This window comes from Monodelphis domestica, chromosome 4, assembly GCF_027887165.1.
Source record: "Monodelphis domestica isolate mMonDom1 chromosome 4, mMonDom1.pri, whole genome shotgun sequence".
Classification (NCBI taxonomy): domain Eukaryota; kingdom Metazoa; phylum Chordata; class Mammalia; order Didelphimorphia; family Didelphidae; genus Monodelphis; species Monodelphis domestica.
This window is the reverse complement of record NC_077230.1, coordinates 75,046,896-75,061,910: the sequence shown is the minus strand read 5'-3', so window position 1 is coordinate 75,061,910 and position 15,015 is coordinate 75,046,896. Positions and strand designations below refer to the sequence as shown.

Sequence of the window (15,015 nt, the reverse complement as noted above, 5' to 3'; positions counted from 1 at the left end):
TGTAGGTTCCTATCTTGTTTCCCATCACCTTACCTTCTTAATTTGACCATGCTTTAATGATACGGATAGAAAAATGCTATATTTTTCATACATATAATTTCACCTTTTGGGGAAGAAAAACATTAACCTTGCAATGTTCATATAGAATCCCTAATTTGAGTTCTTTCGAACAAAAGGGTTTTGCAGAGCACCATTTCAAAAACTCAGAGATTAGATAAATAACTAGTAAAAACAAATGCAAATACTTTCTACTTTGTTGTACTGATTTGTTTAAAGGATATGGCACTACAAAAGGCTGAGTTTATGTATCAGTCACTCGAGTGTTAGCTATGTTAGATAATCTCTTCCTTTCTGACTGCCAAGTATTGAGTCTGACTGCCAAGGATTGAGCTATTTCCCAAGAGTCATAAGAGACAAGGGGCAGCTTCTCCCATAGCCTGAGAAGCCCCTGTGAATCCATGAGGGCACCCCTAAATGGCGAGCTTTGGACTGGGTTGGATTGGAAGGCTGGCTTTCCAATGAGCACCCCAGAATGACTATGTCCAGGTTTGGAAGTGATCTTGTGAATCTGAAAGGCAAGGAGACTCTGGTCCCCTCAAGGTGTATCTAGGTGGCAAGGGAAGACTCCACATCCCATCTGAGAGGCTGGCCTCTAACAAGAGGACGGGCTGTTTCATCAGCAGACTTGTAAGGACAATGCCAAGCAGAGGCGAAATAGAAAACCCCTCATTAGCCGTCCTGAAAACTGCTCTCCATTCTAATGATTAATTAGATCCTAATTAACACTTAAGTATCAGCTTCTCAGAAAATTATAACAATAGTTCTAAATTGTTAACGAATTTCATCTTAATCATTCTGTTAATAATAAATGAGATTAGTAGGTATCGGAATAAATGATCTCTCCCATATCTGACTAGTATTGGGTATTCAGTATTCCTGGTTTGGGGGAAATTGGGGCACAAGTTACCTAATTCTTAAGTAACCCCCCCCCCCAGGTAATCTGGGGTGGGAATTTAATGAAACCAAAAGAATGGAAGAGAAGGGGGTCTAATGTCCAGCATTAGAGGAGGGTCCTCTCAGGTCTGAACCAGATCTAAACCATATGCTTGGCTTCAGGACAGAGCACAGTATGGTAACATGCTGCATATAAGTAGCATTTCTTCTGCTTTACATTAGTTCCAGAAATAAGGTTAATTTCTCTGCCGAAAATTTCAGAAAGCAAATAAAAGCACGTATTGACTTTTCTCTGACATTATACACAGTTTTCTCAATTTGCAATGATAGGTGAATAATAAATATCACTTAGAAATGTGACTTACCTGTGGTTGAGAAGGGCTGGCAGTGAAGTGAAAGGCAACATTTGTCCTAAGAAACAGAATAGAGAAAGGGAGGAAAAGAGGACTAAATTTACTCATGTAAAAGACAACCACTTTTAACTATAATAAGGAAAAATGAAATACTTTTCGGTGTTTACACATGGATTATGTTGCTCTAGTTGCTTCATTTCTCCAGAACATCAGGGGTCAGATGAGGCAGCATCTTTATGTGCTCTAAAGCACCCAGGGGATAATACAGAATATAATAATAGACAGAGGCAGCTCAGAAATCACGTATATATATATACACACCCCTATACAGAGGTTACAAAGGCGTCTTTTCACGTTTGTCTCAGGATTTTTTAGGAATAAAGGTGGAGCATCTTGACAATTTCTCCTCAGAATCTGGGAGATGCCTCATTGAACCCCGCTTTGCTAAGGTAGACGACAATGGCAGATGATTTGTGTGTGTGTTTGGGATTCGATGCAATAAATATTTGTCCAGTACTTACTTTGGGTATGACACGGTGCTAGCCAGTCATACCAAAACAAAAGCACAAGAAGCCCTACCCTCACAGAGCTTACATTCTGGGAGGGAGGGGAAAATGAGAAAGTAAGGTAAATGAATACAGAGTAATTTCAGTAGAGAGAGCATTTCGAATGGGGGTTATCAGGGGAAGTTTCGCCTAGGTAGGGCACTTGAGCCCAAGTTTTGACGTAAATTAGGGATTCTGAGTGGGACAGGAAGATTCATCTTCCTGAGTTCTAATCTGATCTCAGACACTTAATAACTGTGCAATACAGGCAAGTCCCTTAACCCTGTTTGCCTCAGTTCCTCATCTATAAAATGAGCTGGTGAAGGAAATAGTAAACCACTATAGCAACTCTGCCAAGAAAACCCCAAATGGGTCACAAAGAGTCAGACATGATTGAAACAACTAAACAAGGACAACAAGCAATTTTGAGATGGAGTTGGATAAGAATGGAGGTATTCCAAGGATGAGGGAAAGAGAGTCTGTGCAAAGGAAATGTCCCATCAAGCCCAGGGGACAGAAGGCAAGTTTAGCTAGAATATAGATTCCATGAAAAATAATATGAAATAAATCTGGAAATGTAGATGGTAGATGAATTGTGAAAGCCTTTCAATGCCAGGTTGAGGCATTTATACTTTGTCCTAGGAGATACGAAGGCTAGAAGGCAAATATAAAATTATCTCCTCTACATCGCAGGGGCTAGGGGCACAGCACCCCTGTGATCTTTTTTTGTTCACAAGATCACAGAGAAGGCACACCCACCCACTTGATCTTTACTAAATTACCCTCCAAACAACTATGATATAACACCTCAAAATGAATTCTGGATCAGCATAACTCACAAAAAGATAGATTGAAATAAATTTTTAGCCCAGAACAACTGAGAAGGTCAGCAAGAAAGATCTATCACTCTGCCTTAGAACCAATACTCAGTATTGATTCTAAGATGGAAGGTAAGAGTTTTAATTAATTAGTTTTTAAAAAATAAGAAAGATCTATCACACCAGGATGGAAGTAGAGCTCAAAGTACATGCCAAGGCTGGCCCCACTATTCTAAGCAGGTTTGGGGGGGTGAGGTATGGGCGGGGAGGCAGAATCAATAGCAAAGGTTTTTGGAGCTCTCGGCCATAGATGGTAAGGGGTGGGGGTGTTAAATAACTTCTCAGAAGGAGATTACAGGAGTTCCTTTAATGGCTCTGGGTGCAAGATTCTTGCCTCATTGTCCATAAGCAGATCCAGGTGGTAGTCCTGGGTCACAGTCACAAAGTGAGAAGAATCACCAGCATTGTAGCTATCGGGGAGCAAGGGACCCCAGTCACAGTTCCAAAGTGGAGAAGAGTGCTTTTGTTTGCTCATAGCACAGGCTGGGAGAGTACTAAACACATCTCTCCTTAGATCATACTACATGAAAGAACTAGAAACATAGATCCTCAGAGCTAGCTCTGAAGACAGTTGCATGGAAGAGTGCTCTTTTTGCCACAGGAACAAAGATCAACTTTAACAGTTTTTAAGTTTAAAAAAAAGGAAAAGTCTAGAAAATAAGTAAACCACAAAAAAGAAACTCACGTAGAAAGTTACTTTGATGACAGGGAAGAGCAAAACACAAACTCAGAAGAAGATTACAATGTCAATATTGCTAGATCCAAAACCTCCAAGAAAAATATCAATTGGTCTCAAACACCAAAAGAATTAGTGGAGGAACTCAAAAGGGATTTCAAAAATAAAGTAAGAGAGGTAGAAGAAAAAATTGGGAAAAGAAATGAGAGTGATCTAGAAAAAAAGTCAATAACTTTGTAAAGGAAGCACAAAAAACACTACAGAAAATAATATCTTAAAAAACAGAATAGGGAATTGTTAAAAGAGGCACAAAAATGAACTGAAGAGAACTTCTAGAAAGTCAGAATTGGCTATATGGAAAAAAGAGATACACAAATTCACCGAGGAAAAGAACTCTTTAAAAAGTAGAATCAGCCAAAACGAGGTACAAAAGTTCACTGTAGAAAATAATGTCTTAAAGATTAGAAGGGCAAGTGAAAAATTGTGAATCCATGAAACAGCAAGAAACTATCAAAGTCAAAAGAGTGAAAAAATAGAATATATAGGAAATATGTCATTGAAAAAACAACTAACATGAAAAAATAAATCCAGAAGAGATAGTCAAATTAAACTATCTGAAAGCCATGATCAAAAAAAGAACTTAATTTTTATCTTTCAAGAAATTATTGAGGAAAACTGCTCTGATACTCTGGAACCAGAGGATAAAATAGAAATGGAAAAAAATCCACCAGTGGCCTCCTGGAAGAGATACTCAAAAGCGAACTCCCAGGAACATTATAGCCAGATTTCAGAACTCCCAGGCCAAGAAGAGAATATTATAAGCAGCCAAAAAGAAACAATTCAATTATCAGGGAGCCACAGTATGAAGAATATAAGATTTAGTAGCTTCTACATTAAAAGATTGGAGAGCTGGAATGTGATATTCCAGAGGACAAAGGAGCTGAGATTTTAATGAAGAATCATTTACCTAGCAAAACTGAGCATAATTTTTCATGGTAAAAAATGGATATTCATTGAAATAGAAGACTTTCAAACATTTCTCATGAAAATATCAAAGTTGAATAGAAAAATTGACTCTCAAATATAAGACCCAAGAGAAGCATAAAAAGATAAACAGGAAAGAAAAACAAGACTGCATACCTACATGGGAAGATGATTCTTGTAACTGCTAAGGACTTTATCATTATTAAGGCAATTAGAAGTATACATTTGAAGGCAAGAGTGTGAGTTGAATATGATGGAGGATATCTAAAAAAAATAAAATCAAGTAGTGAAAAAGCTTTTATGGTGGATGGGAAGATGGGGGAGGTGGGGAAGTGGATATTTGAACCTTATTCTCATTGGAATAGGATCAAAAAGGGAAGAAAATATATAATCAATTAGGTTTAGAAATCTATTTTATCTTACAGGATAGTAGGAGGGGAAGGAAATAAAAGAAAGGGGATGGGGAAAATAGGATGGAGAGTAATATATAGTATTTCACAATCATAATTGTGAAAAAAAATTGCAAGTCTCTCTAATAAAGGTCTCATTTCTCAGATACATAGAGAAATGAGTCAAATATAAGAATATAAGTCATTTCCCAACTGATGAATGGTCAAAGGATATGAACAGGCAGTTCTCAACTAAAGTAATTAAACCTTTCTACAATCATGGAGGGGGGAGGGATGCTCTAAACCACTATTAGAGCAATGCAAATTAAATCAACTCTGAGGTACCACCCCATACCTATCAGATCGGTTATTATGACAGTATTTCACAATCATAATTGTGAAAAAAATTACAAGTCTCTTTAATAAAGGTCTAATTTCTCAGATACATAAATTAGTCAAATATAAGAATATATAATTCCCCAATTGTTAAATGGTCAAAGGACATGAACAGACAGTTCTCAAATAAAGTAATTAAAGCTTTCTACAATCATAGGAAAAAATGCTTCAAGACACTATTAATTAGAGCAATGCAAATTAAATCAACTCTGAGATTCCACCTCATACCTATCAGATTGGTTATTATTACAGAAAAGGAAAATGACAAAACTTGGAGGGGATGTGGGAAAACTGAGACATTAATGCACCGTTGGGGGAGCTGGGAACTGATTCGATCATTGTAGAGAGCAATTTAGACCTATGCCCAAAGGACTATGAAAGAGTACATACTCTTTGAACCAATAATGCTATTACTAGGTTTGTATCCCCAAGACATTAAAAAAAAACAACAAAAAGGAGGACCTATATGTCAAAAAATATTTAAAGCAGCTCTTTTTACTGCAGCAAAAAATTGGACAGTGAGGACATACCCATGAATTGGGGAATGGCTGAGTAAGTTATAGTATATGCTTGTAATGGAATATTATCATGCTATAAGACATGACAAGTAGGAAGAGCTCAAAAAGACCTGGAAAGACTTAAATGAACCGAAGCAAAACGAAATAAAGGGAACCACAAGAACATTGTGCACAATGATGAACAATGGAAAAACTTAGCTATTCTCAGCAATATGATGATCCAAAACAATCCTAATGGATTCATGATAAAATTGCCATCTGCTTCCAGAGGAAAAAACTGACAGTCTAAATTCAGATCAAACTTTTTTTCACTTCCTTTCTTTTTTTTTTGTTACCTTCCTCAAAAGGATTAATATGAAAAAATGTTTTACATGATTGTACATATAAAATCTATCCCAGATTGCTTACTACCTCAGTGGGGGGGTGGGTTGGGGGAGAAAGAGAATTTGCGATTCAAAATTTTTTGGAAAATTTTGGAACCGTTTTTACATGTAATTGGAGAAAAAACTAAATTAAATTAAAAAATAAATTGGTCCCTCCCTTCATACCAGGGAGGAAGTTTGGATTTTTTTTTCTTCTATAAGATGGATAGAGTATATTATTGTAGTTTTGAGTTAAGTATGCATTTCTGAGTCTCTAAAGTTTTTCTGTGTTGTCTGCTGGCCTTTGCATATTGTCTGCAGCTTCTGCAAGATTCCCCCAAATTCCCATTGACTTTCTTATGCTGACCCGTGATGCGGAAGGGATAACTGTACTGCATTAACTGATTCATGACCATAGTGATTTGCCAGAGACAAGTCCAGATGGCCAGCTGGCAACTGAACTCGACTCCAGTGTGTGAGGAAATCGCTGTATAACATGCTGGACTCGTGAGTGGACGTACACAGCTGGCTTTATGGTGGCTTGAGCTCAGATGGCTCGGCTGAGAGCGCCCGACTGAACCACCTGCCCGTGGGAGACCCCGCAAGGCACCAGGGGCCTGGACGGCCCAAAGGCGTGAGTTGCTTTGGCTATGTGTGCCACTGCTCCCAGCACTGCCTATGTCTGCACCCACTCTTCCATTCCTGCTGTGTAGGTTGATGAGGGGAATGATTTATGGTGGCTGTTCATTGCTCCAGGAAATACTTTGCTCTGGGCTAATTGAATCCACTGACTGACTCTTAAAGGTAAGAAAAGTTTATCATAATATAGGATCATTATGACAATATATAATAATATAATAAAAAGAATACTTTTGGTTTAAAAAATATATCCTTTCGAATAATAAAGTGGAGGAGTTCCATGGAGACTGGAACAACCTCCAGGAAGTGATGCAGAGCAAGAGGAGCAGAACCAGGAGAACATTGTACACAGAGACTAATACACTGTGTTATAATCGAATGTAATGGACTTCTCCATTAGTGGCGGTGTAATGTCCCTGAACAACTTGCAGGGATCCAGGAGAAAAAAAACACTATTCATAAGCAAAGGACAAACTATGGGAGTAGAAACACCAAGGAAAAGCAACTGCCTGAATACAGCGGTTGAGGGGACATGACAGAGGAGAGACTCTAAAAGAACACTCTAATGCAAATACTATCAACAAAGCAATGGGTTCAAATCAAGAAAACATCTAATGCCCAGTGGACTTACGCGTCGGCTATGGGGGGTGGGGGTGGGGGGAGGAAAAGAAAATGATCTATGTCTTTAACGAATAATGCTTGGAAATGATCAAATAAAATATATTAAAAAAAAAAATATATATATATATATATATATATATATCCTTTTTTCTGTCTTAAAATCTATAATAGGTATTAGTTCCAAGGCAGAAGAGCGGTAAGGACTAGGCAATGGGGGTCAAGTGACTTGGTCAGGGTCACACAGCTGGGAAGTGTCTGAGGCCAGATTGGAACCCAGGACCTCTTGTCTCTAGGCCCAACTCTCTATCCACTGAGTCAGTCACCTAGCTGCCTCCCATGAGCTGTACTTTAGGAAGGCAGACCCACTTAAAACTCTAGAACCTGAGGTCGTTTTCCTTCTAAGGACCCATTGGCAACTATGCACGTGGATTTGGGAACCCAACCCCGACTGGGGGAGAGGGGCGGTGTGCTACCACTTAATTAACTTACAAATAGAGTATCCTACCCATCAAATAGCCAAGGTATTTTTTTTTAGGAACTTGTCATGTTATTTATTTCGCAAACTCCTTCGCTGCTCCATAGTTTGCCCTCTTGGGGAGCTGCCTTGGGAGAGGGTCCTGAGAGTTTGGGTGGCTTCTCTGCGGTCCCAAAGCCCGCGGGGTGCAGGAGCAGACCTTGGACGTGGGCCCTGCTCTCCAGGGACTATTAGTCTGGGCCTCCCAAAGAAACCCAAGAGTTAACCTGACAGGAGTAGGCAAAATCAAAAGAAGATTCATCTGGAGGAACAAAAGGTCAAGAATGCCAGGGGAAACCATGAGAGGAATAAAAGAGAACAGGGCATGCCAGACTCGCCTTACTTCCTCTTCTGAGAGTTACTAAACTGGTCAATCAGGGGATGTTCTAGACAGAGCCCAGCTTCAGGGAGGTATTCACAAAGCGTCTCAGCCTGTTCTTTGGAAGAATAAAGAGCTGGGGCGCGGCGGGGCACTGCACTTCGATAGCGCCCTTTGGCGCTGGCAATGGCCAGGCTCCCAGAGGTGCCCGCTTGGAGGACGGCCCCAGGGATCTGCCTCGGGCCCTTTCCTGCCCAACGCTTTCCTCCATGATGCGCTGAAGCCATAGACAGCACCCTAGGCAGCATCCTCATCAAGCTTTCAGAGGACAGTCAGGACCCAAAGGATCTCTGAAGGAGAGACGAGCCCGCTCAGTTTAAGAGGGATAAACAAAGTTCTACACGTGGGTTATAAGACGGACTTCCACAAGCAAGGATGGAGGGAGGTATGGCTAGAAAGAAGTCTGTGAGAAAGGCTTTTGTGAGTCAGAGATGTGATCCCGGCTCTACAGCTAATGAGGCTTGAGGCTGCATTAAAAGAGGTGGAGTTTCCAGAAATAAGGAGAAAACATCATCCAGCTATCATACTCGGCAACCAGGTGGCACAAAAATGACAGTGCCCAGCCCGGGGTCAGGAAGACTCATTTTCCCGAGTTCAAATCTGGCTTCTGACACTTCCAAGCTGTGGGATCTTAGGCAGGTCACTCCACCCTGCTTGCCTAGCCCTTGCTGCTGTTCTGCCTTAGAAATGATACTAAGGCAGAAGGTAAGAATTAAAAAAACATCGAGGGATCCACAAGTGAGATGAGCTGCCTTGAGAGTGTAGGTGGCTTCCTCTCCCTGGAAGTCCTTGGTCAAAAGCCAGATGACCACCACTTAGGGATCCTCTAGCGGAGATGCCTTTTGGAGATGAATCGGACTAGCAGGCTGGCGAGGCCCCTCATGCCTGTGACACTCTCTAGGGCGGGTCATGAGACTATCCAAAGCCCATGCTGTCTGGTACAGCCTGATGGGGCTTAATGGATGGCCCGGCTTTCAAGAATCTCCGTTTCACAGGATTTTGTGGATTTGGGTAGAAATCAAAATGTTGCAATGAAACATTCTTTTACAAAAAGTATAATAGAGGCATTTATATATGATACGATCTTTATATTTGGGAGCAATGTTTAGAAGTGGAAAAAAAAATCAAGCATTATTTCCATAGGTTTTAGGAAGGCCAGCTTCCTTGTTAAAATGAGTAGCAGACTGAGCCACACTTGCTTCATTTCTTCTTTTTCTGAACCCTTCCCTTCTGTCTGAGTGTCGGTTCTAAGACAGAAGAATGGCAAGGGCTAAGCAATTGGGGGTAAGTGGCTCGCCGGGATCTCCCAGTAGCAAGTGTCTGAGCTCACATTGGAAGCCAGCTCCTCCCAACTCCAGGTCTGGCATTCTATTCACCAGGCTACCTCGCTGCCCCCATTTGCTTCATTTCTTAGAATGAGCTCACAGAAAACAGAATAATTTTCTCTAGTCAAAACTCTCCTTCCTTAGCTATCCTGAGTTCTGGCCCTGGGTCAGGAAAATAAAGTTTACATGAAGGTTCACTCTGTACATCCGATCCAGCGATCATGGTCCTGTGTTTACGTGGCAGGAGTTCAGAAAACTCAGACCTGCCCGTTCCTTGGAGCACTCTGCCCAACCACCTAAGCACTGCCCTTTTCACAGTTTTCAGTGCTGGTAATATCATCTGGCGTTTCCCTGGCAACCGAGCACTCGCAACTCCCCTCTGTCAGGCTGGAGGAATGATGGAGAAATGGATTTTCTTGGCAAACCTGAATCACCCTGGTATTTCCGGGAGCAGTTTTATCTGGGCTAGATACTTCCTTTCTACAGCTCTGCTTGACAAAACCTTTAATTTCCAATTATTTCTCCATGTGAACATATATATACAATTACGAGGTTCCATTTTTCTCCATTATTTGTCTGAGCATGACATGTATATCCAGAAACCTTTTCTTTAAGACTATCTTATTTCTACCCTCCAATACAAATTATGATAACATGTAAAATATAATTTGATTACTTTGGCAGATGAGATAATGTAAACATTTCCCATTCCTTGCTCTCTCTACAAGGGGGTTAGGAAATATCTTTTATAACAAGATTCATTTGTTAGGAGAAAATATCATCAAGGGCCCATGTAATTTTTTTTTAATTGAGAGAAATATAAAATGTTCAATTCTCTTGCCACAGTTCCATACTGTATAATTAGAAATTTGCTCCCCAAGAACTCTCTCTCCCAGCATTTCACTTTACATCCTTAGGTTTTAGAGATAAAGTTGTGTGACCCCGCCCCTCCCTCTCTTTTCCCTTGAATGCAGTCTGGAAAGCTTTCTTTACTCAGCTTTTTACTTTTGTTCTTGTAATTTTTCTACTTCAAGTGACTATTAATAAATCTTATAACATATAATACTTGAGTTATTGGATATTAATTTAAATCTTGCAATACTATAGCTGGTTTGGGAGGGGTGAGGATGAAATAAGAGAACAAGGAGGACTTGGCCACATCTCTAATCGATAAGCCAGGTTTTTTTTACTAGGTGTCTAAGCTATTAAATAATTTGTCTAGTCATTTCCAGTTGTATCTGACTCTTTGTGATCCCATTTGGGCTTTTCTTGGTAAAGGTACCGGGATGATTTGCCATTTCCATCTCTAGCTCATTTTATAGATGAGAAAGAGAGTTAAGTGACCTACCCCAGGTCTGAGGCTACATTTAAACTCGGGAAGACAAGTCTTTCTGACCCTAGACCTAGCATTCTATCCATCGTGCCACCTAGTTACCCTGTTGTCTTTCCCTATTAGATTGTAAGCTTTTTGAGGGTAAAGGACTCTCTCTCTCTCTCTCTCTCTCTCTCTCTCTCTCTCTCTCTCTCTCTCTCTCTCTCTCTCTCTCTCTTTCTTTCTCTCCTTCCTTCCTTCCTTCCTTCCTTCCTTCCTTCCTTCCTTCCTTCCTTCCTTCCTTCCTTCCTTCCTTCCTTCCTTCCTTCCTTCCTTCCTTCCTTTCTTCCTTCCTTCCTTCCTTCCTTCCTTCCTTCCTTCCTTCCTTCCTTCCTTCCTTCCTTCCTTCCTTCCTTCCTTCCTTCCTTCCTTCCTTCCTTCCTTCCTTCCTCCTATTTGTATCCCCAGATGTTAACACAGTACCTGCCACATCTTTAATAAATGTTAATTGACTGTCATCTCCTGTCTTTTTGGCATCCTGCTCTGTTGAAGATCCCTAGTGATTAAGTAATGGGGGAGACTTTTCACAGGGGCAAGCAGGACCCAAGGACAGATATGCAGGAAGGTCTCTCCAGTAAGCACCAACACCAGAGTCTGTCTCTGAGTCTCAGTCAGTCCCCTAACTTCCTGCGGGGTCTCACCTTATAAGCAGTTTTCTTCACCCACTAGCTCTCCCACATCACCTCCCAGGAACCAATCACTGTCCCTCAATTTGCTTGGCGCTACCCAAGGGGGCAGGGCCTGTGGGATCAATTGCCTGCCTCTCAAGGTGTCACTGATTGATTAAATTAAAAACAAAAGGAGGTGAAGGCCAAGTCCCTAACTGATTAAATCAAAAACCAATTCCTTTCTCAAGCTCTGCTCTGCCTTAGGTTACTGGCAGAGAAGGAGGCATGCTTAGCACCCTGGGGCTCCCGAGGTTCCCAAACTTCTGGCAGAGTACATATGAGAGGCTAAAGTCTAAGAAGATGCCATCAAGCTGGCGGCTTCCTAGGACCCCAGGCCCTAGTGTCATCATGACTAACCCTGTGATGTCTGCCTGCTGCATGAGACTTTCTGCAGCAACACACATACAGGTGTCCAGGAAAAGCCGACACTGTGCGTGACCAAAGTTCCCTGAGTTGGGCTTTCTGCCTTCCTTGCTTTCTCGCCTTCCATTCAAGGCTCATAGCTAATCAGAAATAATATAGGATTTGGCCAACCCAGCAAAGAAGCAAAGGGGAAGGGAATAAGCATTGATATAGCACTGGGCATTGTGCTAAACACTTTATTGTTATTTTTTAAAACCCTTACTTTCTGCTGTTATTATGGCCAATTTACAGATGTGGAAACTGAGGCAAAAAAAGTTAAGTGACTTTCCCAGGGTTACACAACTAGTAAGTGTTAGAGGTTGGATTTGAACTTAGGACTTCATGATTCCAAGTGCAGAAAATCATATCAGAGAAAGAGAAAGGATATCTTGCACTCTTGATTGTGGTAATATTTACTTTCCTTATCTGTAACATGGAGGGATTCAACTAAATGAGATTCTGTCCCAATCCTAAAATTCTACAGTTCTAGATTTCACATACAAGTCATTCCCCCATGCCTGGAATACTCACTCTTCATTTTCCTGCCTCCTTCAAGGCTCAGTTTAGGTGCCACCTCCTACATGAAGCATGCCTTGATTCTCTCTGTTGCTACTACCTTCCCATCTCAAAATTATTTCTATTTCTTTTATCTATCTATCTATCTATCTATCTATCTATCTATCTATCTATCTATCTATCAATCTATCTATCTGTCTATCTATCATCCTTATTTACATGACTATATATTGTTTCTACCAAATAGAATGCAAGCTGCTGCTTCTTTTTTTTTTTTAAACCCTTACCTTCTGTCTTGGAGTCAATACTGTGTATTGGTTCCAAGACAGAAGAGCTGTAAGGGCTAGGCAATGGGGGTCAAGTGACTTGCCCAGGATCACACAGCTGGGAAGTGTCTGAGGCCAGATTTGAGCCCAGGACCTCCCCTCTCTAGGCCTGGCTCTCCATCCACTGAGCCACCCAGCTGCCCCCAGAATGCAAGCTTCTGGAGAGCAAAGTCTATTTTGTTGTTTTGTCTTTGTATCCTCAGCTTCCTCTGCCAGTAGGGAAGGAAGGGTCAGTGCCCAGGCAGGGAAAAGTCCTTTGGCATTTTGATTCTGAAAGAACAAGAGCTGTAGGGCCAGGAAGGCGGAGAGGGCTCAGAGCCAGGCAGGAGACCCAACGAGATCGGGGCTCTACGTAAACCGGGTCTGCAGAAGCCTCAGCCTCCCTTATCTCATAACTGAAGACCAGAAAAGGGGAGCAGAGCTGGGCGGTTGTAGCCCAGAGCAAAGTTAATAGCAAGACCCAAACTGGGAAGAATCTGAAGCAGGAGGAAGCGAAGAAAGAGTGGCTGAAGTCAATCAGTGTCGCCAGGTGGGAGGTCAGTAGGAGTCAGCAGGGTTTCCTATCCCACTTGGCTTAGGCTCTTTGGTCCTTCGTGGCGCTAAAACGTATATTTACGGGTTTATATTTCCTTTTAAACTAGTGCTGTGTTTTATCTGGACAAGTTTACTGCAGGAATGTGAGCGATTAGAAATACATCATTTTTGTGACTTCTTCATGGGGAATTACATCATTATGTTGTCATTGCTCAGTCCTTAGGCCTGACTCTGTGTGACTCCGTGGACTTTGGGGTTCTGTTAGCAAAGATAACGAAGCGATTAGCCATTTCCTTTTCCAGAGGAGGAACTGAGGCACATAAGAGTTAGATGACTCGCCCAGGGTCATACCGTTAGCAAATGCCGGAGGTCACCTTTGAACTCCGGGTTTTCTGGTTCCAGGCCAGATACGCCATCCCCTGCCCCACTTAGCTGCCCAATTTTTATTTAAAAAAGGCATAAATGATCGGATCCTAAGCTCAGTGTTTTAAATCTCAACTAGCCACACGGGGAAAAGCTAGGCAAGTGGTTTAAATTGTAAGCATTCCGCTAATAATAGTTATTGGAATCCCAGGTAGAGTGTGTAGAAGAATTGACCAGTCTCTGTAGGGATTGTCTGGCAAACCCAAATTGATAGATAGGCAACATGTCCTACAAGCGCACCAATGTTTCATAATGGTCTGTCTTTAGGGTTCTTCCAGGCCATAATTCCTGGTTACGCCCCATCTCCCATCTAATTAGCAACAACGACAGATTGGCCAACGTGTAATCTCGTGGGAGGAGCGTCAGACAATTAGATCGGACACGGATAAAATCTGCGCTCCTTCCGGAGTCACGCTCACACCCCCCCCACCCCCCCACCCCCGCAATGCGTTCCCGAAGTGGGCCACTGCGCGCTTTACGTCGCGAATGAGGAGCAGAGCCATTGACTTGAGGGAAATGGGGGCTTTCTATAAAATGCAAACAAAAGTCCCTCCCCACACGGAGCCCCGGGAATCCTGCTTACTGCAGCTGGAAACTCTTGAGTCGGGTAACCAGCAGGTTGTACTGGGCCCCCAGGGGAGCCATCGAAGCCACGTCCACAAACAGGAGTTGTTCCGAGGGTCTCGTCTCATTGGTGGCTTCCGAAGGGCACAGCGTGCGGCTCACTTCCTGGTAGTTATAGGTTCTCTGGTACCTGTATCCCCCGCGGCAGGAGGGGAAAGCAGAAAGGAGGACAGTGAGACTCAAAAAGCAGGCAGGCAGGGCAAAGTCCACCCAATGTCCCTTCTCCCCAAAGGTAGCCTTTTCTTCATTAGGTTTACCTGTCTAACGGAAACACAAGATGCCTTTTCGAGACCGAGACGCGAAATAACTTGGGGGAATCCTGTCCCTACACGACACGGAGCTCGGTAGCCGGGCCCGCCGGGTTCCACCAGAACCACAAAGTTGTGTGGCTCCCGGGGAACAGCAATCACTCAGCACAACAAGCCGGCACCTCTCCCGTTGTGTATTCAGAGGGTGACTCGTTATCCCCACTTGAGATAGAGAACATTTGGGGGGAAATGGCTTCTTTAAGGGTTCTGCAGAACCAAGTAGCTTGCATGCATGGCCGAAAAGCAAACAAAATGAAGAGCTGAGTTTGGCCGGGTAGAAATGCAGAGCCTCTAGGATTTCTACATACC

General features: G+C 42.2%; 1 protein-coding gene across 4 annotated transcripts in view; it reads right to left on the bottom strand.

Annotated features, from left to right (window-relative positions):
• The window catches only part of SIDT1 (SID1 transmembrane family member 1), a 183,096-nt gene that overhangs the window by 85,921 nt on the left and 82,160 nt on the right, over positions 1-15,015 (bottom strand). For all 4 annotated transcript variants that reach the window (XM_056793482.1, XM_056793483.1, XM_056793484.1 and 1 more), the window contains 2 exons: positions 14,358-14,528; positions 1,320-1,365 (listed from right to left, as the gene is read on the bottom strand). In XM_056793482.1, the coding sequence (XP_056649460.1) occupies positions 1,320-1,365; positions 14,358-14,528 (217 nt within the window). The remainder of the gene's footprint in view (positions 1-1,319; positions 1,366-14,357; positions 14,529-15,015) is intronic.